Raw genomic sequence first — 24,797 nt, forward strand, 5'->3', positions numbered from 1 at the left:
CTTAGAATAATTAATAAAGGGAATGTAGTACTCATTTTCCTTGAAATTTTATAAAGGGAACCTATTATTTCAAGTGAAATAATTACATTTGATGTCAGTGGTAAAATTTCAAGTTTTTTTTTTTTTTTTTTTTTGTGCAGTGCTAGGGATTGAACCCAAGGCCTTGTGCTTGCAAGGCAAGCACTCTACTGACTGAGCTATCTCCCCAGCCCAAATTTCAAGATTTTTAAACAACTAGTAGAATTTTGGAAAACTTCTAACTGCCCTAGGAGTTTTATACCTTTCCAGATGGTGTCAATGCCATCAGTTAGGATTTAGCCAGAAGATGTAACCAAATCTTAAGGAGACTAGCAATGTCTATGGATATAGAATAGGACTGCCATTCCACTGGAGCTACCACTCATATTCATTTAGCCTATGGATAATGAGCCAGAACAGTAGTGTTGACAAGGACTGCCACATGAACTTTACCTTCCCTATCACTCCTTCTAGTCTCAATGTCAGTGAGAAAAAAGGTCAAGAAAGATGAATGACAGAAGTGTGAGACAAACAGGAACTACCTAACCACTTCTAATCTAGACTCAGGTTAAGGTCTAGTCTGTCCTGGAATTTTGTGAGAAGAGCACTGGATCAAGTCTATGACTGAGTTTTAATTTGGAAAGAAATGATCTTAAATACTAGAATGAGAGTGAAGCATTTGAAAATTGTCAGTGACAAGATGCTGTTAAGGAACTGATATTCAGTGGGAAAGGGAAGTATGACAAAGAAGAACTGAAAGGCAGTTACTACACAAAAAGCAAAATGGATGTGTTTTTATCCCTATACTACAATGGTTACAGACAGGCAGATCATCTCTGAAATTATTCCAAATAGACTGGGGTGTTCTTAGTTATCCATCACTCCAGCACTCATTTGTATAATCAATGGAATTGAAGAGGGGCAACAACAAGTAAATCCTCCTATGAGGTCTACTGTACTCTAATACTTAAGTTTAGAACCAATCTTATCTATTCGTTCACTCCTACTTGTTGTTCTATCTGATAAATACCAAGTAGATAAGAGTCATATTTCTACATTTGGGATGATATCACCAGATCACAGATATGAATGGACAAATAAGCATCATTAATGATAAGAGATGCTGAAAGTAGTAATAGGTATTTCAAATGATAAAATGGAGGGGACTGCTAGGAAAACAGCTCATAGAGCAGAAATTAATTAAATACTTCAATGTTTCAACTTTCACCTTTTAATGATTCAACCAAAGAAGAAATTCAAAAGGAAGCTTACCTGACAAAGAGGAAAAAACAATATATTTTAAATGAACATTGTTCAACTGGACAATACAGAGGAAGGAAAATGAAGGCTCTAAAGAAAGAGATTAAGAGAAAAGGAAGTGATGGCTAGTCAAAAAGTGGGACCTGAATTAGAGTTGAACATAGTGGGTAGACAGGTATGAATGATAGACAGAGTAGAACAATTCCTGGATGAATGAGAGACAATAATGTGAAGTGGCTGTGACACATTGCAATATTAATACATACCGAGACTGAACTGCGGGTAATGCTCATAAATCTAACTGCAATTAGTACAGGTTTCTGGATTAGGAAGGCCATGAAAAGGAAAGCAGAAGGTTAGAATGTACATGTCATTGCCCCATTAAAAGAGAAGGTTTTATATTTCTAAGAACTGAAAATCTCCATCTTCTGCTGGATTGGCAATGTGGGCACTATTAGACTGGGCCTCTTGGCAATGAGTTCCTGATAATTCATTCTACAGAAAAGTTTTGCTTTTAAATAGCATATGTTTTCAGTTTCTGGGGAAAAGGTTTAGACAGTATTGAATGAGGAATTTTATTTAGTACCTTTAAATGGAAAAAGGCTATACTTATGTTTGTTTTTAGAGAAGAACTTTCACTAACTTATCAACAGACCTCTGTTGAGCACTTATTCTGTTGTAGGCAGTTTAATAAATTTAGTGCCAATCTAACTATGAAGATGTAGAGGAAGTATTGTAATGATGATGGGGAAGCCTATTTCTTTTAGAGATTTACTGGGGATCTGAAGTGGTTGCTCATCGCTACAAGTTTATTTTATAATCAAGAGAGTAACAAATGGGTAATAATTAAACTTTAATGCAGCAGTTTTTTCCAGTTATTCAGATCCTATTGACTGTTAGTCAGTGATAACTAAATCTGTCTCACTGGTTACAATAGAAGGTATTAAATACCAAAGTGGGTAAATGGAGGAAATAATCATTTATTAGACTTAACCTAACAATAAGTCCTTAAAGAAATCTTTGATAACAGTAGACTCATATATGGAAATCTATTTCCTAATGAATCAAGTTTTTGTTCAAATCCTATTGCTAATGATTGTGTTATCTACTCGCAGGGTCTTGGCAGGACCACCAAAAGTGACATAGTTGAAGGTTTAGGACAGATGATAGAAGCAGCAGAGGAAAAAGTTAGGATCGGGTTAAGTTTTCATAGAAAGGACAATAAAAATAAACAGGGTAAATTATTAAGCCACTAACATTTTATCCAAGTCCTTGATTTAAAAATTTCTGCACATTTAATCACACATATTCTACACACATAACTAAAAGGAGCTAACAGATCAAATATCAGGCATCCATAGTATCCTGAGATTTGGTGATTTTTTTAAAAAAAATTTTTGTTTATTATGAAAAAAACCTGGAGAATAATTCCTATTTATATCACAAATGTACAAATCCCAGAAAGGGTCCCATCTTTTCCCTGTGACTTCATGTCTTGCATCTTACCATTGATCTACGAATCAGGGACAGCCTAGTCTTTGCCTTGTTCTCAGCAAATTCCAGGCTACTGATGTCTTTAAGACGAGCCTTATATTTATTCATCTGTTCCACAACAATCAGCTCCACACAGCTGAAACAGGAGGAAAGAGAAAACTATTAAGAGCAGAAGTAAAGTTTAGCACCAACAGACTGTTTTTCAAATAAGGTTGGTATACAGTCACTGGATGAAGGAAACAAATCAATATCCCTTACTTTATGAACTCATAGACAAGGTTCGGAACACTGGTTCACAATTTGGCTGCACTTTAGAAAACACCTGAGGAACAGTTATAAGTCCCAATGCCCAGTCTACATCCCAAACCATCATACTCTCTGGGGATGGGATTTAAGCACTGATTTATTTTTCTTTTTTAAAGTTAGTTTTGCATTCAAGGTTTAAAAGAATAGCACAGAAATACAACCCAAGAAAAATTAAGGTGAAATATACAAATACTGAAGTATTAAAACCAAAGGGATGCAGAGCCATAAGATCCCAGGGAGACTACATTATAGAAAGATACAAAATACACAGTTTGATAAAATGGAATTTAAAAATGTATTTGGAATATAAGCACTTTTAAATGCCAAATTAAAAATACAAGATCCTTTAAAACTGATAATGCTCAGTTGAAATGAATCTAAGGGTTTACATTCTCAGCATAAGAATATCCAGTAGTGTACAGCAATCTTCTTAAAGTCACATGAACCTATGAAATCATACACTGTTTTATATCTGGATAGTGACAACACCAACTGAGTCAGAAGTCCCTAAGGTCCTGCAAAGGTGATTGTGGCTGGTCTTACGTGGTAGTCTTACTGATGTCCTGCACGCTTTGTAGTGGGTCAGTGGTGTCTGGGCAGCGGAGAATGCAGGGTGCAAACACAATGGCCAAAGCATTAGCAGACATTCGATTAGTGTCTTCCTGTAGGGCAATCCTAAGGAACAAGATCAAACATAAATGAGTGAAAGGGGATAAAGAGGGGAAAAAGTAGGCAGAAGCGATGAGAAGAAGACGGCAACCACAGTACTAAAAGGATAATATCAGACACTGTAGACTTTTCCCAAAGCTGTTCCTCTGTCGATGGAAAAATAAAATTTCACTCTGTTTCTTCAAACATTCTAGGTCAGTGAACAGCCTACCAAGAGAAATCTGAGGCTCAATGCCAACATCAATAGGTCAATCTGTCTGAAGAATGTGGGCCAGAGGTTTTAAGATATTTTCAGATAGTTATATGAGATATTTAACTAGAAAGAAAGATGGCTTCCTTCCTAAGTACTGCTGATATTTACACACAGGACAAGAAAGACAACTTCTGAAGCCTCTTCAGTCAGCCATCTTCTAAGCATGATCCAAACCCACCTTCTATGAATTAGGTTACATCAACAGATATGCATCCTTTCTAGTTCAGGAGTGAGATAAGAGGCTGAGTTACACAATGCTACCATGAGGCCAGAGCTGCTACATGGCTCAAGTAAAGGCTGAGGCAGCTGCCGTGCAGCCCAGCTCAGCTGAGGATTTCTGTTCTAAGGAATCCTAACACCTAAGTATATGTGCAAGTATGCACATGCATATCCACATTTGTTTATTTACAAAGAATCCAAGAGAAATTATTAAACAATTCCTTGCTCTTGAGGTTACCTGACTAGATGAAAGATGAGGCGTTCCAGTGTATTGAGATGAGTTCGGGAGAGCTGGTCAATCACAGAGTACACACCTCGGATTGTCTCCTTCCTCTCCTGAAGTCCTAAAAACATTTAAAAGTAGTACATAACACTGAATATCCCCTTTTATATGCTATATCTTCCTCTTGAATGGACACTATATAATAGGGAGGCAGGCACTAGAGTTTTGGGAGTGGCAGTTGTACCTATATGGCAGAAGAGAAACTCATGGTTATTTCTTGACTCCCTATATTTGAGTTTTATAAGCAATCCCGAGTTTTAATCTATATCCCAGGAATTCTCAATTATAGCAAGGGGTAATGCTCCAGTTTGTCAACTACTTTGCAGCAGACTGATTTCTCATTAAAATGAACCAAATGTCATATAATTTATAAATTCTCAAGGTCTAAATAATTTAATATCCTACACATCTACAGCACTGAGAAAGCAAACTCCAAAATCTGTTACACTTGGCATAAAATACCCAGCCCACTTTTCACACAGTTCCTGCCTAGATACACAATTTAAATGAATCTAAGTCTACCCTTAAATCTCCTATTTAATCTTTTAATATGAAACCCTGGTCTTTCAGTCTCTTTGTGGGAATTAACCAAGTGGCTTACTCAGAAATTTTTCAGAATACTGACATTTTAATGAGTCTGTAAAAAGTAAACGTTTCAATAATTGAGAGTATACTTGCAGTTTTGTATTGACCATCAAAAGCTTACTTCTGAATCTTTAAGGACTAAAGCACTAAGAGGATGGCTTAATCCACACTAAAGACAGCATTCCTTTGTCAAGTACTGGACTTCCCTCAAACCTGAAAACCTGTGCTTACCCATAGCTCGAAGAAACTCCTCATAGAGTTCAAAAGTCATGAGGGGATTGGGCAAATCACGAAGCCACTGTTTGAATACACTTGCAATGACATGTATGTTATAGTCATCTAGGTTTACACTCTCGGCATCTATTTAGAGACAAGAATTATTAGATAACAAAGCCAAAACATGCAAAATGACTTAAGAAATGCACTTTAGAAACTATCATCACTAAAAGAAACCTTCATGTTTCTTAATCAAACTGACCAATGTATTCTACAATCTAATTCCATGCTTTGGAACAGTGCTTCTGTTGTTGGTTCTTTTGAATTATATATAAAAACAGGAGTCATTTTGACATAATTATAAAAGCAAGGAATATAATTTGTTCTAATTCAGTTCCCAATACTTCCTCTTTCCCTTCCCTTCCCTCTACTCTACTGATCTTTCTGCTATTTTTTTTACAGTTTTTAAATTAGTGTCTTGTGGATATACAGGTGGTGAGATTCACTGTGGTATATTCATATCTGTATAAAGTGAGGTCAGATTCATTCCACTGTCTTTCCCTATCCCATTCTCCTCTCTTCCCTTCATTCCCCTTTGTCAACTCCACTGATATTTCTTCTGTTATTTTTTAAATTTGCCCTCCACTTTAGTTTGGATTAGCTCCCGCATATCAGAGAAAACATCTGACCTGTGACTTTTGGGACTGGCTTATTTCACTTAGCATGATAGCCTTCAATTCCATTCATTTACTGGCAAATGCCATAAAGTCACTCTTCTTTATGGCTGAGTAAAACTCCATAGTGTGTATATACCACATTTTCTTTATCCATTCATCTGTTGATGGGTACGTAGGTTGACTCCATAGCTTGGCTGTTGTAAACAGCCACAAACATTGATGTGGTTGCATCACTGTGTATGCTGATTTTAAATCTTTTGGATATATACCAAAAGGGTGGGATAGTTGGATCAAATGGTGGTTCCATTTCTAGTTTTTTGAGGAATTTCCATACAGCTTTCCAGAGTGGTTGCACCAATTTGCAGTCCTACCAATAATGTCTAAGTATACCTTTTTCTCCATATCCTCGCCAACATTTACTGTTACTTGTATTTTTGATAACTGGCATTCTCACTGGAGATGAAATCTCAGTGTAGTTTTAATTTGCATTTCACTAATTGCTAGAGATGTTGAACATTTTTCTTATATTTCTTGACAGTTCATATTTCTTCTTTTAAGAAGTATCAGTTTAGTTCCTTTGCCCATTTATTAACTGAGTTATTTGGCTTTTTGGTGTTAAGGTTTTTTTTTTTTTTTTTGTATATCCTGAATATTAATACCCAGATATATAAGGAGCAGGTGGCAAAGATCTTCTCTCAAATCTGTTGCTCTCTCTTCTTGCTCTTTTTTCCTTTGCTGCAAAGAAGTTCATTAATTTAATGCCATCCCACTTATTGATTTTTAAATTTTAATTCTTACGCTTTAGGAGTCTTGTTAACAATTCCTAAATCGTTGGTTCCTAAGCCAACATTTATGTTGGGTCTACATTTTCTTCTAGCATTTGCAGGATTTCTGGTCTAATACTTAGGTCTTTGATCCACTTTGAGTTGACTTGTGTTCAGGGTAAGAGTGGTCAAATTTCATTCTACTACGTGTGCATTTTCAGGTTCTCCAACACCATATGTTAAAAAGGCCATCTTTTCTCCTACGTATGTTTTTGGCAACTTTGTCTAGTATCAGATAACTGTATTTATGTAGGTTTGTCTTAGTCTATTCCTTTGGCATTCATGTCTGCTTTGGTGCCATTACCGTGCTGTTTTTGTTATTATAGCTCTGTAGTATAATTTAAGGTCTGGTATTGTGATGTCCACTGCTTCACTTTTCTTGCTAAGGGTTGCTTTTGCTATTCTTGGTCTCTTTTATTTTTCCTAATGAATTTTATACCTGCTTTTTCTAGTTCTGTGAAGACTACCATGAGAATTTTGATGTGAACTGCAATGGATCAGTATAGCACTTTGGATAGTATGGCCATTTTGACAATATTTATTCTGCCTACCCAAGAACATGGGAGATCTTTCCATCTTCTAAGGTCTACTTCAATTTCTTTTAGTGATTTATAGTTTTCATCATAGAGGTCCTTCACCTCTTTTGTTAAATTGATTTCCAAGTATTTCACATTGTTTAAGGTTATTATGAATGGGACAGTTTTCCTGACTTCTTTTTCATGCAGGTTCATCACTGGATTACAGGAAAGTACTGATCTTGTACCCTGCTACTTTGTTGAATTATTAATGAGCTCTAGATGTCTTCTGGTGGAGTTTTTTAGGTCTTCTAAATATAGGATCATGTTCTCAGCAAACAGAGATATGTAGAGCTCTTCTTTTCCTATTCATATCCCTTTAATTTCCTTCTCTTACCTGATTGTTCTGGCTAGAGTTTCAAGGACTATGTTGAATTGGGGTGGTGAAAGTGGGCATTCTTGTGTTGTTTCTGTTTTCAGAGGAAATGATTTCAGTTTTTCTCCATTTGGAATAATGATGGCCTTGGGTTTGCCATATATAACCTTTACAATGTTGATATAAGTTTCTTCTGTCCCTAGTTTTTCTAGTGTTTTGAACACAAACAGGTGTTGGACTTTGTCAAACACTTTTTCTCCATCTACTGAGGTAATCATGGGATTCTTGTCACTAAGTCTATTTATATGAATTACATTTTTTGATTTCCACATGTTGAACCAACCTTACATCCCTGGGATGAAACCCACTTTATTATGGTGTACTATCTTTTTAATGTATTTTTGTATGCAATTTGCCAGTATTTTATAAAAAATTTTTGCAACTATGTTCATCAAGGATATTGGTCTGACGTTTTCTTTCCTTGGTATGTCTTTGTTTGGTTTGGTATCTAGGTGATACTGGCTTCCTAGAATGAGTTTGGCAGCATTCCCCCTTTTAATATTTCATGGAATAATTGAGGAGGATTGGTATTAGTTCTTCTTTAAAGGTAGAACTTGGCTGAGAATCCATTTGGTTCTAGGTTTTTCTTTTGTTGGAAGGCTTTTGAGAGCTACTTCAATTTCATTTCTTGATAATAGTCTTAAGTTTTATATATCTTCATGGTTCAATTTGGGTAGGTCATGTCTCTAAGGACTCTCTGTCAATATCTTCAAAATTTTCAAAATAGTTTCTGAAGATCATCTGAATTTCTGTGGTGATATTTCCTTTATCATCTCAGACTCTGATAATTTGAGGTTTTTCTTCTTTCTTTTGGTTTGGCTAAGGGTTTTTCAATTTTGTTCGTTCATTAAAAAACTCAACTCTATTTTGTTGATCTCAATTTCATTGATTTTGGCTCTGATTTTAATTATTTTCTGACTTCTGATTTTGGTGTTGGTTTGTTGTTCTTTTTCAAGGGTCTTGAGATTTAATGTTAGGTTATTTATTTGGTATCTATTATTTTAACATATGAGCTCCGAGGTATGAATTTTCCTCTTAGAATCACCTTCACAGAGTCCCAGAGATTTTGATATGTTGTATCACTATTCTAATTTACTTCTAAGTATTTATTTCATTTCTCTCCTGATTTCTTCTGCTATCCATTCATCATTCAAAAGTGTATTATTTAGTCTACAGGTGTTAGAGTGATTTCTACTTTTATCTTATCATTAAGTTCTAATTTAATTTATGAATAGAATACAAGGTATTATCGCTATTTTTTTTTTTTTTTGGTATTTGCTAATATTTGTTTAGTGGCCTAAAATATGGTCTGTTTTAGAAAAAGTTCCATGTGCTGCTGAGAAGAAAGTGTATTCAGTCTTTGACAGATATAATATTCTATGTATGTCTGTTAAGTCCAAATTATTAATTGCATTTTTTTAGCATCATTATTTAGTTTTTGTTTGGATGACCTATCTAGTGGTGAGAGATGTATATATTTTTAAGTTCACAGTGTTCACAGTGTTAAGTTCACAGTCTATTTCATTCTTAATACTGAGAAAGGTTTGTCTGATGTACATAAATGCTCTTTTTGGGGCATAAATATTTATGAAAATTATAATCTGTTGATGTATGATTTCCTTAAGCAGTACAAAGTAACCTTTTTCTCTTTTGATTAATCTTCGCTTGAGGTCCACTTTACCTGATATGAGAACAACTCTCTCTGCTTATTTATAAGTACCATGTTAACTGTATATTTTTTCCCATACTTTCACCTTTAGTTTTTGTATGTCTTTGCCTGTAAGGTGAGTTTCTTGCAGACCGTATATTATTGGATCTTTTTTTTTTTTTTTCCCCCAAATCCAATTTGCCAGCCTGTGTTTTTTGATTGAGGAATTTAGACCATTTACATTCAAAGTTATTGAGAGACAATTTTTATTTCCTGTCATTTTATTTCTAATGTTTATTTTCCAATGTTTAAATAGGACTTGATTCTTCTTTAATTGACTATTCTTCTAGTGTAACTTTTCCCTATGTTAGTTTTCATTTTCTTTTCCTCTTATTCTTTGTAAAATATTTTATTGATTGTTTTGTACTACAAGCTTTCTAGTTAGGAATTCCTTTAGCTTCTGTTTTATCATGGAAAGTCTATTTCATCTTCACTTCTGAAGCTTATTTTTGCTGGGTATAGTATTCTTGGTTGGCATTTATGTTCTTTCAGAGCTTGGTTTGTATTATTCCAAGCCCTTCTGGCTGTTAGGGTCTGGGTTGAGAAATCAGTTGAAATCTGGATTGGTTTACCTTTAAATGTGACCAGTCATTTTTCTCTTGCAGCTCTTAAAGTTCTATCCTTAGTCTGTATGTGAGCACTTTCATTATAATGTGTCTTAGACTGGATCTACTGCAATTTTATATACTTGGAGTTCGGCATGCCTGTTATATTTGAATTTCCATTTCATTTTTGAGGTTTGGAAAATCTTCTGACATTAGTTCACTGAAAAGATTGTGCTTTCTTTTAGCTTGTATTTCAGAGCCTTCATCTATCAAAATGAATCTTAAATTTGGCATTTTAATGTTGTCCCAGATTTCTTGAATACTTTGTCCATGATCTCATTAATATCTTTTATGATTGACTTTAATTTCAAGGTTATATTATTTTTCTTTGAGGTCTAAAATTCAAAGTGGTCTAACCTATTGGTGATGCCTTCCATTGAATTTTTAATTTGGTTTATTGATTCTTTCATTTCTAGGATTTTGGTTTGGTTCCTTTTCGGAATCTCTATCTCTTTATTAAAGTCATCTTTCACTTCCTATATTTTTGCTCTAATTTCACTTCTCAATGCTTATTTTAGCTCATAGAATATTTTAACTATGTACTTTCTAAATTCATTCTCTGACATTTCCTGCATTGCGGTATCAATGAAGTCGGTCATTGAAGCATTATAGATTGTTTGGGATGGTTTGTTCCCTTGTATTTTTAATATTGTCTGTCTGTCCATCTACTGGTATAATTCTTACTTCTTAAGTGAAGAACTACTTCGTGAGTTTGTTTCTCTTAAGAGCCCTGGGTTGAGGAAACATCTAGATAATAATATATTTAAAATATGTATTTTTAGCTGTAGATGGACACAATATCTTTATTTTATCCATTTTTTTAATGTGGTGCTGAGACTCAAACCCAGTACCTAACACATGCTAGGTAAGTGCTCTACCACTGAGCAACAACCCCAGCACCAGATAAAGGTATTTTAAGTGAGTGTGTGACCACTGCTGATCCCAACAGTAGCACCAATTTAAAAGATGTCGTGAGCCCTATTTACTATAATCATTTCAGAGCCAAACCTGAGAACAAAACTTGTTACAATTGTTCTCCACAGTTCCTGAAATTTAGGCATAAATCTATAATAAAATTATGGAATAGGTCAAAGTGTTTGTTGTTAAATTTAATAAACTTACTTAAGTGAGGACTAAAACAGGGGAGGAAGAAAGACTGGATAAAAAGGAGAGGGAAAAGGAGACAGAGAGAGTGAGAGAAAAAAAGATATAAAGGAATAATTTACACCAAAGCAGAAAGAAAAAAATAGATGAATGGTGGTGGGTATTTGAGGTAGTAGCAGATAATGCAAGAGGATGCATAAAGGGTAAGAAAAGTACAGTTAGGAAAACAAAGATGGGAAGATTGATTCCAATTAATGTTCTAAACCATTAGATGAAATACATTCAAATGGGTTGAAGGTACAATGTTGGCTACTGGGTTAACAGTTATTCAAGTTAACGAGTTACTATGTTCAAAGTTGACATTAGAGTTGTTTGTAGTAAACTATGTCAAGGCAAAGAAAATTCTTGTTGAATCTTGGTTTGGATTTCACTGGGGTTTGGACATTTAGCAGATGTTCATCAGTTTTTGGTTGTGGATCTCTCCGTAGTTGAAGGGGCACAGAAGCCAACTCCCTAGTGCTATGAACCTCCTACCAGCCGCGTTGTGAGTTGGCTGCATCTATTGTGTGCAGTAGTTCAGGATGCAAGTTCTGGAGTGTCCCTATGATTGCTATGGGTCACTGTGTACCGGCTGTCTTCTATAGGATCCTTTTCATGGTGGTAAGATCCTGGTGGCTGGCTGTGAATGCAGGAGTTCTGGTTGTGGGTTTTCCATGGGTGTTCTGTGGTTCAGAAGTATTCCCAGAGCTGATGTTGTTCTCTGAGATACTGTAGTGAAGGGTTCTTAGGTGGGTTCACCTGGGTCCTAGTTTCCAGTGCCCCAGGTTGTGAATGGCAGGCACTGATTCTGGTGCAAAGTCCCACAAGTAGCCAAACAATGCTCTTTCACTTGCCCCTTGTGATCACAGGTCAGGCTGTGCACCTATTAAGGTTGAGAGCAGTCCCTTCCTTCTGCATAGAATCTGGTTATTTTCTGCTGGGTCTCTAGGTCACTGGATATTAAGGCAGCTTCCCTCTGGTATGGCTCTGCAATCCCGTGGACTATCCCTAGTCTTTCCATGATGTCTCTCCTCAGTGTCAGTGGTTGGGGCCTGGTGAATCTGCTTTCCTCTGTTTGGGGCCAAACCTGCTTCACTGCTGTCTGTGAGTCAAGTGAGTGAATGCCAAGCAGTTTTCTGTCCTTGCCAGGGTCAGGCTGAGCAGGATTAGGTATAGTTTCCAGGACAGGTCCACACCAGCCCTTTACCCTTGTTCACAGTGAGGGGGATTGAGAGGCAGTTTCAACAATTTTTGGCTAGTGGTGTGGTCATTCTAGAAGTTCTTTTTGACTGGATTCTCAGGAAGTCCCAAACAGGAGACTTCCCTCTGGTTTAATTTGCAGCTATCAGGGCATGGGAAGATACCATGTTGATGTTAGAGGGTTACTGGTTAGCTGAAGGCTCCACAATATGGCTGTGGACCCCCAGCTTAGTTTTCTTTTCAAGTTGTTAAACTGTTTGCTCTGTTTTAAGGACCCTTCTGTTACTGATGCACTTTAAATTTTGTCTGACTTTTCAAATGTTTTTAAGTGGGTGAGCTTAAGGGATTTTCTGTTCCACCACCCTCTCTCTCTTAGAACCATTTCTTTCCAATAGTGATAAGGAGTAGAAGTTGAGAATGAAACCAGAGTCAACCTCCTACACATATTCCTGGACTGAGACTACAGTTCTATACAGACAATTGCCCAAATCACTGACTGTCAGTTTAAGTAACCAAATCATCGACATAGGAAGGCAGAAAGATGCACTGGAAAAGCACTAAATGTCAAAAAGGTACTAGATTGGTCTCTAGTACCTAATGAAGCTTTGTACAAATGATACACTCAATATATGTTTGCTGAATTAACTTCATAAAACCAAAGATTCTTTAGGAAGACACAAAATGACAAGTACCACAGAAAAGATTGCATTCTTCAAGCTTAAGTAAAGAAAACTTAAAAGCTTTAAATGACTTCTTTAAATAAAAATACTTGTCTTGATTTTGAGGACACCATCTTACCTGTATCTAGACCTTGTCGAAGCTCCTTGATTTTATTAGTTGAACCAGACTTTCGGTAAATACCTTCTGTATAAAGTCCATGCATTTCAATGTAGTTTATGAGCTTTTCCACCACTAAAGGAACAGTTCGGTCTTCACTGGTCAAACGGGACAGTTCAACCCCAAACTGTCGAGAAGACAGTTCTGGATCATACTAAATGAAAGATAATTTTTTGGTTCCAAATGCATTCAAACATCTTTATTCTTTAAGAGTAACTACTTTTTATTTTCCTAAAGTTTTATGAAGACAGTTATAATAGGGTAGACATTATGGTTAAATAAGATATTAGTTTCAATCCTTTCCCACTAGGATTCCCCAAAAGAAAATGAATGGAAGATCAAGGCAGTGATGGGCTGCTACTTTTCTTCCTGTCAGAAATCTTTATACAAAGGTATGCTTTGGGTGTTGGAGAAGGAGGCTGGATTTTATATGCAAAAAGCTTGAATATTTACCAGGTACCATTAGAAAATCCACTGATTTTTATATGAATTAGAGTTGTAATTTCTGGAGCATTAAAATGCTTTAATATTACAAAAAGAAGTTTAGTTGAGAACTAATTTCATAACAAAAGTCTCACACAGATTGACCTCTGAATAGTATTACAGCTCCTTTATTGACTTTAATAGTATATACAATAACATAACTACAGCTTATGTGACTGCAATAAAACTGTCATAACCACTGTTTGAAGCAATTCACAGAAAAAAAATGTCAGGTATTATTCCTGAGACTGAAATGCTTCTTGTAAATCTTCCCTTCTTCTCCATGATTCTTCTCCTTTAACACCCCACTATATACCCCACTTCTCCTTCAACCTGCATCCAACTAGTTGCCACATTCTTTTGGTTAATCAGTAGATGCTATTTTTTCTTTTCTGCACTCAGTGTCATCATCCTAGTTGAACTTCTATCACTACATACTTGTTCTAGTCCAACAGCTTAAGACCAATTTCCCCACATTCATTTTTCTACCCTTTAAATATATTCTAAACTATATGTAATCTGCTTTATTTATCCTCAGAAATTTTCAGTGGTTAATTAGTATATATCAAAATAAACAGCAAACATTCCTGAGACTGACATTCAAGAACTTACTTGAATTGATCCTTATTTCTCTTTTTCTTACATTCATTCATTCTTATGTGCTAGGTATCAGGGGAACAAAATCAAGAGACAGCCCTTTCCCTAAGACTGATGCTAAAACTGTATAATAGCTTGTGGAGAAAAGTAAAACAATAAACATGTTTATTAGATTATTATGGAAACAGAACAGAGATAGCTAGATCAGGAAAAGATCAGGCTGGGGTAACAACTAAAGGTCTCAAAAAGACTTCATACTTAAATTCATTGTTAGCATGTAGTACATAAGAAAGCAAGAAAAGAACCTTTTAGGCTCAGGAAACAGAAATACAAAGCTGGGCAAAGCAAAATATGACTCAACTAAAAATGAGTTATAAGGGGTTTTGGCTACTAAGTTATGGAATCCAGGTCTTATTCTGACAGGTAAGGAAAATTACTAGAGAATTTTAAGAAGACGAAGAAGACAAGTTTTGTATTATTTTACACCTACATACTCTGTGTTTTAGCACTTGAGAATTAATTTAATATTTACTGAAGCATATTAAATTATCTTAAGTTAATAGCAGGCACCATCTCTGAAAAATATTTGTAGGTTTGAGACAAAAGTACACTTACTCTTCAAGTGTTTAAAGGATGCAGGTTGAAGTTTTGCATTGTCACTATATGAACCTGGTAGGTTATTTCATATTTCAACAGTAATACCACCTTTCTACCTCAGAGTTGTAAAAGATTAAGTTGAACACAGCACAATATTTGGTACATGGCAAATGCTCAATAAATTATTTTTTTAAATGTAATAATACTTGCTTATAATGATTAAAATAAACATAAGCCAAAATTTTTGCTATTATTTTGATACATGCACACATAATCTATTCATTTAAATGGCATGGCTCTCCCTATGGCATTAGATATGTTAAGAAATGATGAAAGCAAAAACATACAATTTTTGAGACTATCAAACTAAAAGTTTTTTATTTGAAACCAATTATGAAATTCTGTTTATTTTTTGGGTCCAGGGGATTGAACCCAGGGGCACTCTAACACTGAGTCTTACCCCCAGTCCTTTTTTCTTTTTTTTTTCTTATTTTTAATTTTGAGAAAGGGTCTCACTAAGTTGCTTAGGGCCTTACTAATTTACTAATTTAGGGCTGGATCTGAGCCTGTCTCCTGCCTCAATCTCCAGAGCTGCTACCTAAGCCAAAAGCAATTTGACAAAATGACTTTTACTATTTTCAACCAAACAAAACTTTTCAAAACTGTTTTTATAATTAGCTTCAATGTTTACTTAAAGTAAAATTTCATTGAGGTATGACATACACGTAGAAAGGATATAGCTTAACAGATTTTTACAAAGTAAATACACACTTGTTAACAGAACCCAAAACATGAAATGGAGTATTACCAATTATTTAAAACTCCTCTAAATCCCTCTCAGTTACTATGACCTTCATCCTTCACAAATAACTATTATCTGTATTTCTACCTGTGTAAATTAGTTTTACCTGCCTTTGAACATTATAGAAATGAAATTATATAATCTGTACACTATGAGGTCTATCTATTTTTAAACTTTAAACAGAATAACATATTATTTGTCTCTGGATTCTTTCATTTAACATGGTGTTTGTGATTTCCAACAGTTTAATCTCATTGCTATGAAGTATTCCATTATACAAATATACCACAATTTATTTATTTATTCAATTAGACATTCAGAACTGGACATTTATGTTTCTTTCAGCTTTGGTATATCTCACATAATGGTGATTTATCAACATTCTTTGCCTTTTGTTCTGTTGGGTATATATCTTGAAGGGGTACTGTTCACTAATGAGAAATGCTTATGGTAAAAACATCTGACAGATACTGCCAACCTATACACCTACCAGCAGTGTATGAAATTTCCAGGTGTTCCATATCCTTGCTAGGATGCTTTTCATTTTAGTCATTCTAGTGGGTGTATAATATATCTCACTGTGGTTTTGATTTACATTCCTCCGATGATTAGTGAGTTATCTTGGTTGATTATTTGGAAATCCTCTTTCACTAAGTGCTTGCTTAAGTCATTTGATCAATTTTCTATAGGGTTGCTTTCTTCCTAACTGATTGATAGATGCTTTTTGTATGATGTGGATCCAAGCTGGCAATACACACACACAGTCATATGTTGCATAATGACATTTCAATTAATGACAGAAAATGTATATGATGGAGGAGGTCCCATAAGATTTTTATCACCTACGGATGTCACAGTCATCTTGGCTTGTGCAAGTACACTGATGCTTGCACAATGATGAAATCACCTAATGCATTTCTCAAAGGGTATCTCCCTCAACTGACACAGATGTCTGGAGCATGACTGTCAGATACATGACAGATGATACATAATGAAGTTAGATTAGCAAGCTGAGTATCTGGCCTCCACCTAACTGTTTTATATGCATGACTATATATTGCAAATACATTTTTCTATTTTGTTTGATTTAATAATGAATGAGTTTTGAAATTTATACAATACCCTTTCCTATGTTTACTGAGTTGGTCTTTTTTTTTTTATTTGTACAATGTGGGGGAATCATATTTTTGCACGATAATCAACCTTGTATTTATGGAATAAAAATAAACTTGATCGTGAGGTATAACCAATTTTACAGATAACTGGATTCAATGTGCATGTGTGTTTACTGATGGTACTGGGGATCAAACCTGGGATCTTGTACAAATTACTCAAGTGCTCTACCACTGAATTACACCTCAAGCCCTCAATGTGCTAATATTTTGTTCAAGACTTTTGTATCTATGGAGACAGACCTATAATTCTTCATTATTGTAGTATTTTTTCATGTCTGTCATGAAAGTTTTACTAAGTTGAAGAAAAAACTTATGAGTTATTCCTTTACCATCTCTAGGAATGTCTGTAAGACTGGCGTTATTTTCTTCTTAAATACTTGGATGGCTTCAATAGTAAAACCACTTGTTCTTTGTGGGAAGAGTTCAAACTACAGATTCCATTTTAATAGATACTGCCCTCTAGAGTTTCTATTTTTTCGTTAGCAAAGTTGTGTTTTTATGGGAATTTGTTCAACTGTTCTACATAGTCAAATTTATTGATATCAAGTTATTCATAATGGCTTTTACTTTCCTTTTAATGTCTGCAGTATCTGCAGTGATATTCAGATTTTTCTTCTTCATATTGGCAACTTCAAATCTTAAGACATTTTTTTCTTAATTATTCTTAGTAAAATTTATCCATTTTATTAGTGTTTAACAAAACCAAAATTTGCTTCATAGATTTTTCTTATTTTATAAGTGCTTTGACTTCATTTATTCCTCTTTATTATTATCATCTCTTTTTCTTCTCTCTCTGAATTTAATTTGATGTTTATCCCCTTTTTGAGATGGAAATTTAGATCATTTCCATAGTCCTACTCTTTTTCTAATGTATTCGTTTAAAGCTACATTTTCTTTTTAGCACTTTAACTGTAATCTACAACTTTTCCTATGCTATAATTTCATTGTAGCTCAAAATATCTATTTTTTATAATTTAAAAATATAATGCTTAATTTCCAAACATTAGAGAATTAAAGAGTTATCTTTTTATTGATTAGCTTAATTTCACTTAGGTCAAAGCATATACTCTCAATATTTTCAATGCTTTGAAATTTGTAGGGCCTTGCTTTATATGGCCTAACAAATGTTCAATTTGATCAAATGTTCTGTGTAAACTTGAAAAGAATGTGTATTCAGCATTTATAGAGGCTGTGTTCAATATGCCAATTATATCAAGTTTTTTGTATTATCTGCATTCTTATTTTTTCCTACCAGGTATTGAAACTAATGTTAGAGGCTTATGAAGTTAGAATTTTTACATCTCCCCAATAGGTTGACCCTTTCATCATCATGAAGCATATGAAGTAAAGCCTTAAAAAGTACATTTTAATATTAGTAGTGCTATACTATTTTCCTATTGGTTAGTCTGTGCATACTGTATGTAGTTCCATTCTTTTCCTTTTTTTAAAGCTATCTCTAAACTTAATAAGTACATCTCTTTCATATAAGATTTGTCAGTAGATTTTAACTTAGCTTTTTGTTTGGAGTACTTACTTATTTAATATAAGCTACCAATATATTTGGACTTAACATATCTATTTTTAACACCCTGTGTATTTTCTCTCATTTCTTGCCTTCATTTACTTTAATCAATTATTTTGTTTTTCTACTTCATATTTTTTATTAGTTTTTCAATTATATATCATTTTTTAGTGGTTACTTTAGAATTTCAACAAATATCCATAACATATTTAAGTCTAATACATGACTTATTCCTAGATGACTTATGGACCTTGGAATATTTTAACTCCCCTGCCATTTTTGCTACTGTTGTCATGCATTTTAACTCTAGATATATGTTAAGTACCTCAAGACATTATGTTTTCCATTAATGCACATTTACATATATTATTCTTTCCATTGTTCATTTTTTTTCTATTTTCCTGTTTCTGAGACCATCTGTCTTCTGCCTGGTTGATAAATTCTGAGTTTTTGTTTGTCTGAAAATGCCTTCATACTTTTAATCTGACGAGTACTTTCACTGTGTACAGAATTCTGGTTTGGCTTTCTTTCTCTTCTCTGTATCTCTTTCTCTTTCTTTCTTGGTATCAGGGATTGAACCCAGGGACACTTTACCACTGAGCAACATCCCCAGCCCTTTGTGAATATTTTATTTAGACAGGGTTTCCCTGAGTTGCTTAGGGTCTCACTAAGTTGCTGAGACTGAATTTGAACTCTCAGTCTTCCTGCCTCAGCCTCCCAAGTTACAGGCTACCATACCTAGTGGTTTCCAAGATTTCTGTTTAGAAGTCAACTGTCAGTATTTTCTTTGCTCCTTTAGGTAGTATTTATTCTTTTCCCTCTAACTGCTTTTAAGAAATTTTACCAGGTGTTGTGGTGCATTTCTATAATCATTTGTTCAATTTTCTATAGGTTTGCTTTCTTCCTAACTGATTTATAGATGCTTTTTGTATGATGTGGATCCAAGCTGGCAATACACACACACAGTCATATGTTGCATAATGACATTTCAATTAATGACAGAACATGTATATGATGGAGGAGGTCCCATAAGATTTTTATCACCTACTGATGTCACAGTCATCTTGGCTTGTGCAAGTACACTCTGATGCTTCTAGAACTCCCCATTGATTCCTTATAATATATACCTAACTATATTTTTGGGTGAAATTCTCCATCTTTTTATTTATTATTTGAACATACCTATTAAAAATTTAAAAGTATATATCTGGTGATTAAGTAACTAGTTATCTGAGTCCATTTTTATTGCCTATTTGTTTACTAATTAGTACCATTTCTTTTTGTCTGATATTACAGAAGAAAAAACTAAAAAGATTCTGGATGATGTTATTTTTTAAGTGGTTTTATCCTTTTCTCTCTGGTGAGTCACTGGAATAAGAACAGATTATCCAGGCAAGGACTACTTCAAAGCTAGTCTGCTGGAGGTTTGTTTTTTTTTTGTTGTTGTTGTTGTTGTTTTAATTTTTAGTTGTAGATGGACACAATACCTTTATTTTATTTATTTATGTGGTGCTAAGGATCAAACCCAGTGCCTCATGCATGCGAGGCAAGCACTCTACTGGAGCTACAACTTCAGTCCCACAGTTTGCTGCTTTTGGTAAGCCATTCCATCAGTGGTTCACCCCATTCGCAAGATACAGTTTTTCAGAGGTCTCAGTCAGAATCTGAGGTAGAGACTAGGGTCCTTCTCTTTGATGGTGGACACTACAATTCCAATTTCTATTTCCTTAGCACTGTGTAACTGTGGAAAATACCAATCTTCCTTTCTGATTAATTTCTTAGCTGTTTGCCATGTGCCACTAAAGGAACCAAAAATGCCTTGAGGGGGGAAAAAAAAAATCTGTGTTTCAGGCTTATTTCTCTATATGAATGAATCATGGTTCCTCAAGTCTTGGCAGAGTTAAACTCCAATTTGTGTCTCTGTAGTCCTATGAGATTGCTAAAATCTCTGCTGGCTTCTCTGATTCTTAAAAGTGACCCACTGTCCAGAATACTGGCTTCTTGTTCTACAACAAAAACTAAGAACTTTACGCTATGATAAAAGCATTACACAAATACAGATTTACTACTCTGCATTCTGTTCTTTCTAGGATTGAATCCCCTAAAGTCCAATTTACCTAGGCAGCTCTTCTGACTCTTGCCAACAGACTTTTTTAGTATCGGTCTGCCACAAGCTAGTCCATCTTAGCTTGAAGCAAAACATCTTCTCTTCATTATATTCTAAGTCCTGAATCAAATCTGACTCTACACTTTGCCATGATTTGTCTACTGATTTGGAACATATGCAAATCCTATACATAGGCTATAAACAAAATGCATATACATTTCTACTGTTCATATTTACATACTACTTCAACAATTGTCAGTATGTAATTAATAAATAAGAAAATGAGAGTATACCTCAATACAAACCTAGAATTTTTTTAAAAATAGTTGCTTCCTGAAAGCACAAGGTATCAAAGAGTAAATTGGTCATTATTTTTTAGCCTTCTAACTATGCTGGTGCATTCTGTTCTTCATGGGTAAATTTTTTTTTCCTGCAGTACTGGGGATTGAACCCAGAGTCTTACGCGTGCTAGGCAAGTGCTCCAGTACTGGGCTAGTTCCCAGACCCTGAATTCATTCATTTTTAATTGCAGCTTATCTTCCTGGAAAGATTATGAGTGTTTAAGGAAGTAAACTTCTAAAAGCAGTGTTTTTCAAATTGTGGTTTGTGAAATCAATTTGTTAGCACATATGTAGTAAAGGTCATATAGTTTCAGGAAAATAAATCCAGTTATATATGCACATCTCCTGTAAATGTGTTGGATCATGACATAAAATTTCATTTCTTACTGTATGTGTGGTCAGAATTTTAGGAACCACCATAGAAATATCAAAGAAGCCTTGATTTTTTTTTGCATGAGACACAAAAGATCTACAGAGCTGTTCTTTATTATGAACAGATAATAAATTCTTACCTTTTTAGAGCACTTGGCTGTGGTTTTCAGACAGCACTTCTTATGGCAAGCATATTTGCATACTGAAAAACAGGTTAAGAATGCAGCATTTTCATAAGTTTGCTATTCAATTTATCAAGCTTATTATTTTATTTTGACAACAAGGTTTTTAATTAGATCTGAGGCTGTTATAAGAACTTATATGTACTCTGTACTTTGTTAAAGAATTTAAAATGAAGTTGAAAACATGCCCAACATTTATCACCACTATCAATGAAAAAGCTTTTTCACTCTTTCAAGATTGCCTGTCCTGCTCCTGTATTTAATTCCACCAAATTCCAACAGGATATTTATCTAACTTTGTGGTTTGATTCATAAATTAGTGTTCATGTTACCCCTGGTCTACAACCTGCTAAAACACCAAAATTACTTATTAAGAGTTATGGGTAAGGAAGGCATTACTGTCAAAAACCCTTAGGGAAATGAAAGCCAGATATAAAGAATATCAGTTGTAAATGGGAAGATGAGATAAAGTTCAAAGAAAAAATAATTTATTGGGTGTCATATGATTGCGGCTGGGCACTTGGTAAGCAGGAAGAGACACAAGAGGAAGATGATGAGAACACAGTTGGTCTATGTCATTCTTCTACACCAGCTCCAGTTCTCGCATACCAAATACCTTAATATACCTTTATTCAAGCATTCAAAGTGTGATATTTTGGGTTTTCAAAGCCAAGAACAAAGGCAGGGGAAGGTGAGGGGACATTCACCGTACAGGTAAAATCACTAGGATAATCACATAGAAAGTTAATTCCATGAAGAAATCAAACCAAGCCCATCTCAGTTATAACAACAAATTCCTTAAACTTTCAGCTTTACGTCACAGTAGAAATTACTTCAAATCTTCAAGAACTGGACTAATAGTCACGTACATTTCAAACTACTCCTTTTTTCACTCATAATTTTTTAGAGTGATAATAAAAAGAAAAAAAGCACTTGCTTCAGTAGCACATATACTAAAATTGGAATGATGAAGAGATAAGTGCATAGTCCCTATGCAAGGATAATGTGCAAATTCAGGAAGCATTCAATTTTTAAAAAAGAAAACTGCTGTTGAACCATAGAACCAGTAAGCTTATCCAGGAATAGTGGTGATTTTGCTCTGGCAAACACAACTTTTATCCTTGCTGTCATACTGGACTCTTTTCTAATATTTCCTTTATTCAACCCAGGCCATCTAGTAAAAGCAAAGTCTCACAGAATTACTGATAGCTCCAAAGTATACATCTAAAATAAGAGGAGTAAAAGCAAGCAAAAGATTCACTATTAGTTAGAATCAAGCAGACCTATGAAAAGTCTGTAGTAACATTTTAGAATTTACATATTCTGTTGAATATAGTATAAAATGTATCTTTTTGGCTATAAACTAAGAATTCATTCATTCATTCATCTATAGGTCCATCTATACAATAAATATGTATTATAACTATACAGTGCCAGAACTGTTATGGCACTGTGAATAAGATTCCTGACCTTAGGTGGAACAGACTGACAAACAAGAAAATACATGAATATTTAACATAATTGCAGGTGGTGAAAGTGTTATAAAGACTACTAAAACTGTTTAAAGGGATAATTAGGGGGCAGGGTGGCATTTTAGACGAGAAAGAAAGGAAAGAGTTCTTTGAGGAGGTAACATACAAGTGGGGACATGAATAAACTGAATATGAAGTCGTACTAAAATCTGGGAGAAATGAATTCAAGTAGAGTGAGCTAGAAGCACATCTCAGTGACACAGTAATGACAAAATATCGAGTTTGAACACAGCAGGTAAAGGAGAATACTGTAGGAAGATGAAGCTAAACAATTAGTATGAATTACCTTAGTTGAAGACAAAAGATAACAGAAATGTCAAGTGATTTAAAAAATTCCTCACAGATCTTTCATACTTACATTTGCAAACAGAGGCTCGGTCCATTATCCAAATTAAAGAAGAACAGTATTCACAGTATGTAGGGATGCTATATTGGGTGGCTTTAAAAATGTGACCATTGTGTTCTTCCACCTGAATGAAAAAATTAAGCTGTTCATATGAAAGCCAACATAGTAAATGCTACCCTAACATTGTAGGCAAATGGGAAATACATCAATCCCTGATTAAGCCTTTACTGGGCACTTATTTCAGGGGGAGAATCATGATCCTCTAGAAATAAAACATACGGTCCTTGCTTTCAAAAAGCTAACAATCTAGATACAAGATAAATATGACCAACTTATATGAAACATATCCAGGAACAGTGACAGATGCCTATAACCACAGACTCTTGGGAGGTTAAGGCAGGTGAATGGAAAGTTCAAGGTCAGACTGGGCAACTTATCAAGACTGTCTCAAAATAGAAATTAAAAAACAAAAACAAAAACAAAAACAAACAAACAAACAAAAAAAACACTGGGGTGTAACTCAGTGGTAGAGTGTGCTCCTGGGATTGAATTCCCAGGGCAAAAAACCAGCAATGCAACAAACATATAACAACTATTTTATGTGACTGAGTCAGAATGTTAAATAAAAAATAGCAGTTCTCAAATTTATTTGCTTTTATAATCCCAGAAACCTTTTACACTTGAAAACTACTGATGATCTAAAAAGGCTTGTTTACCTGTGTTATACCTATTGATATTTATTCTCCTAGAGATTAAAACTAAAAAATTAAATTAAAGACACCTAGATTTTCATATCCACTTCTGCCCTCAAACTTTCGTAGCATGCAGTTTACTTGAAATATATGAAGAAAATCCACTTCACACACATATGAAACTGGACAATGTAGGAATATTTTAATAGGCTTTTCAGACAATGATTCTATACTAAAACTTTACAAATGGTTATTAAAGGCTAATTAAAATATGAAATGAAAAACCATACAAATGAACTCTAATGCTCTGTGAGATATACTGCTCTAGGTTTCATTAAAATTTAAAACTTAACCTTCAAAAGTCCCACTAAGGGAAAAAAAAAAAAAATGGAACAACTAAAGATAGCAGATTAAAGGCAACCAGTACTCATTGGCTGCTGCTGCTGCTGCTGCTGCTGTTTTTTTTTTTTTTTTTTTCTTTTTACAAACTGCATTTTGATTCATTGTACGTAAATGGGGTACAACTTCTCATTTCTATGGTTGTACACAATGTAGATTCACACCATTCATGTAATCATACATGTACATAGGGTAGTAATGTCTGTCTCAGTCCACTATCTTTCCTTCCCCTACCCTCTCCCACCCCATTTTCCTCTATACAATCCAAAGTTCCTCCATTGTTCTCTTGCCCCCAACTCATTATGTATCATCATTCACTTATCAGAGAAAACATTCAGCCTTTGGTTTTTTTGGACTTGGCTTATTTCACTTAGCATCTTCTCCAAATCCATCAATTTACCA

The 24,797-nt window shown here is 34.6% G+C and overlaps 1 protein-coding gene across 1 annotated transcript in view; it reads right to left on the minus strand.

Moving 5' to 3' along the window:
* The window catches only part of MYO9A (myosin IXA), a 285,639-nt gene that overhangs the window by 19,891 nt on the left and 240,951 nt on the right, over positions 1-24,797 (minus strand). Inside the window, 7 exon segments of the mRNA XM_079123120.1 lie at positions 2,785-2,908; positions 3,622-3,753; positions 4,458-4,563; positions 5,319-5,447; positions 13,210-13,402; positions 21,385-21,446; positions 23,317-23,428. Of these exon segments, the coding sequence (XP_078979246.1) occupies positions 2,785-2,908; positions 3,622-3,753; positions 4,458-4,563; positions 5,319-5,447; positions 13,210-13,402; positions 21,385-21,446; positions 23,317-23,428 (858 nt within the window).

Source organism: Sciurus vulgaris (assembly GCF_902686455.1).
Source record: "Sciurus vulgaris genome assembly, chromosome: 2".
In the NCBI taxonomy this organism is placed as follows: domain Eukaryota; kingdom Metazoa; phylum Chordata; class Mammalia; order Rodentia; family Sciuridae; genus Sciurus; species Sciurus vulgaris.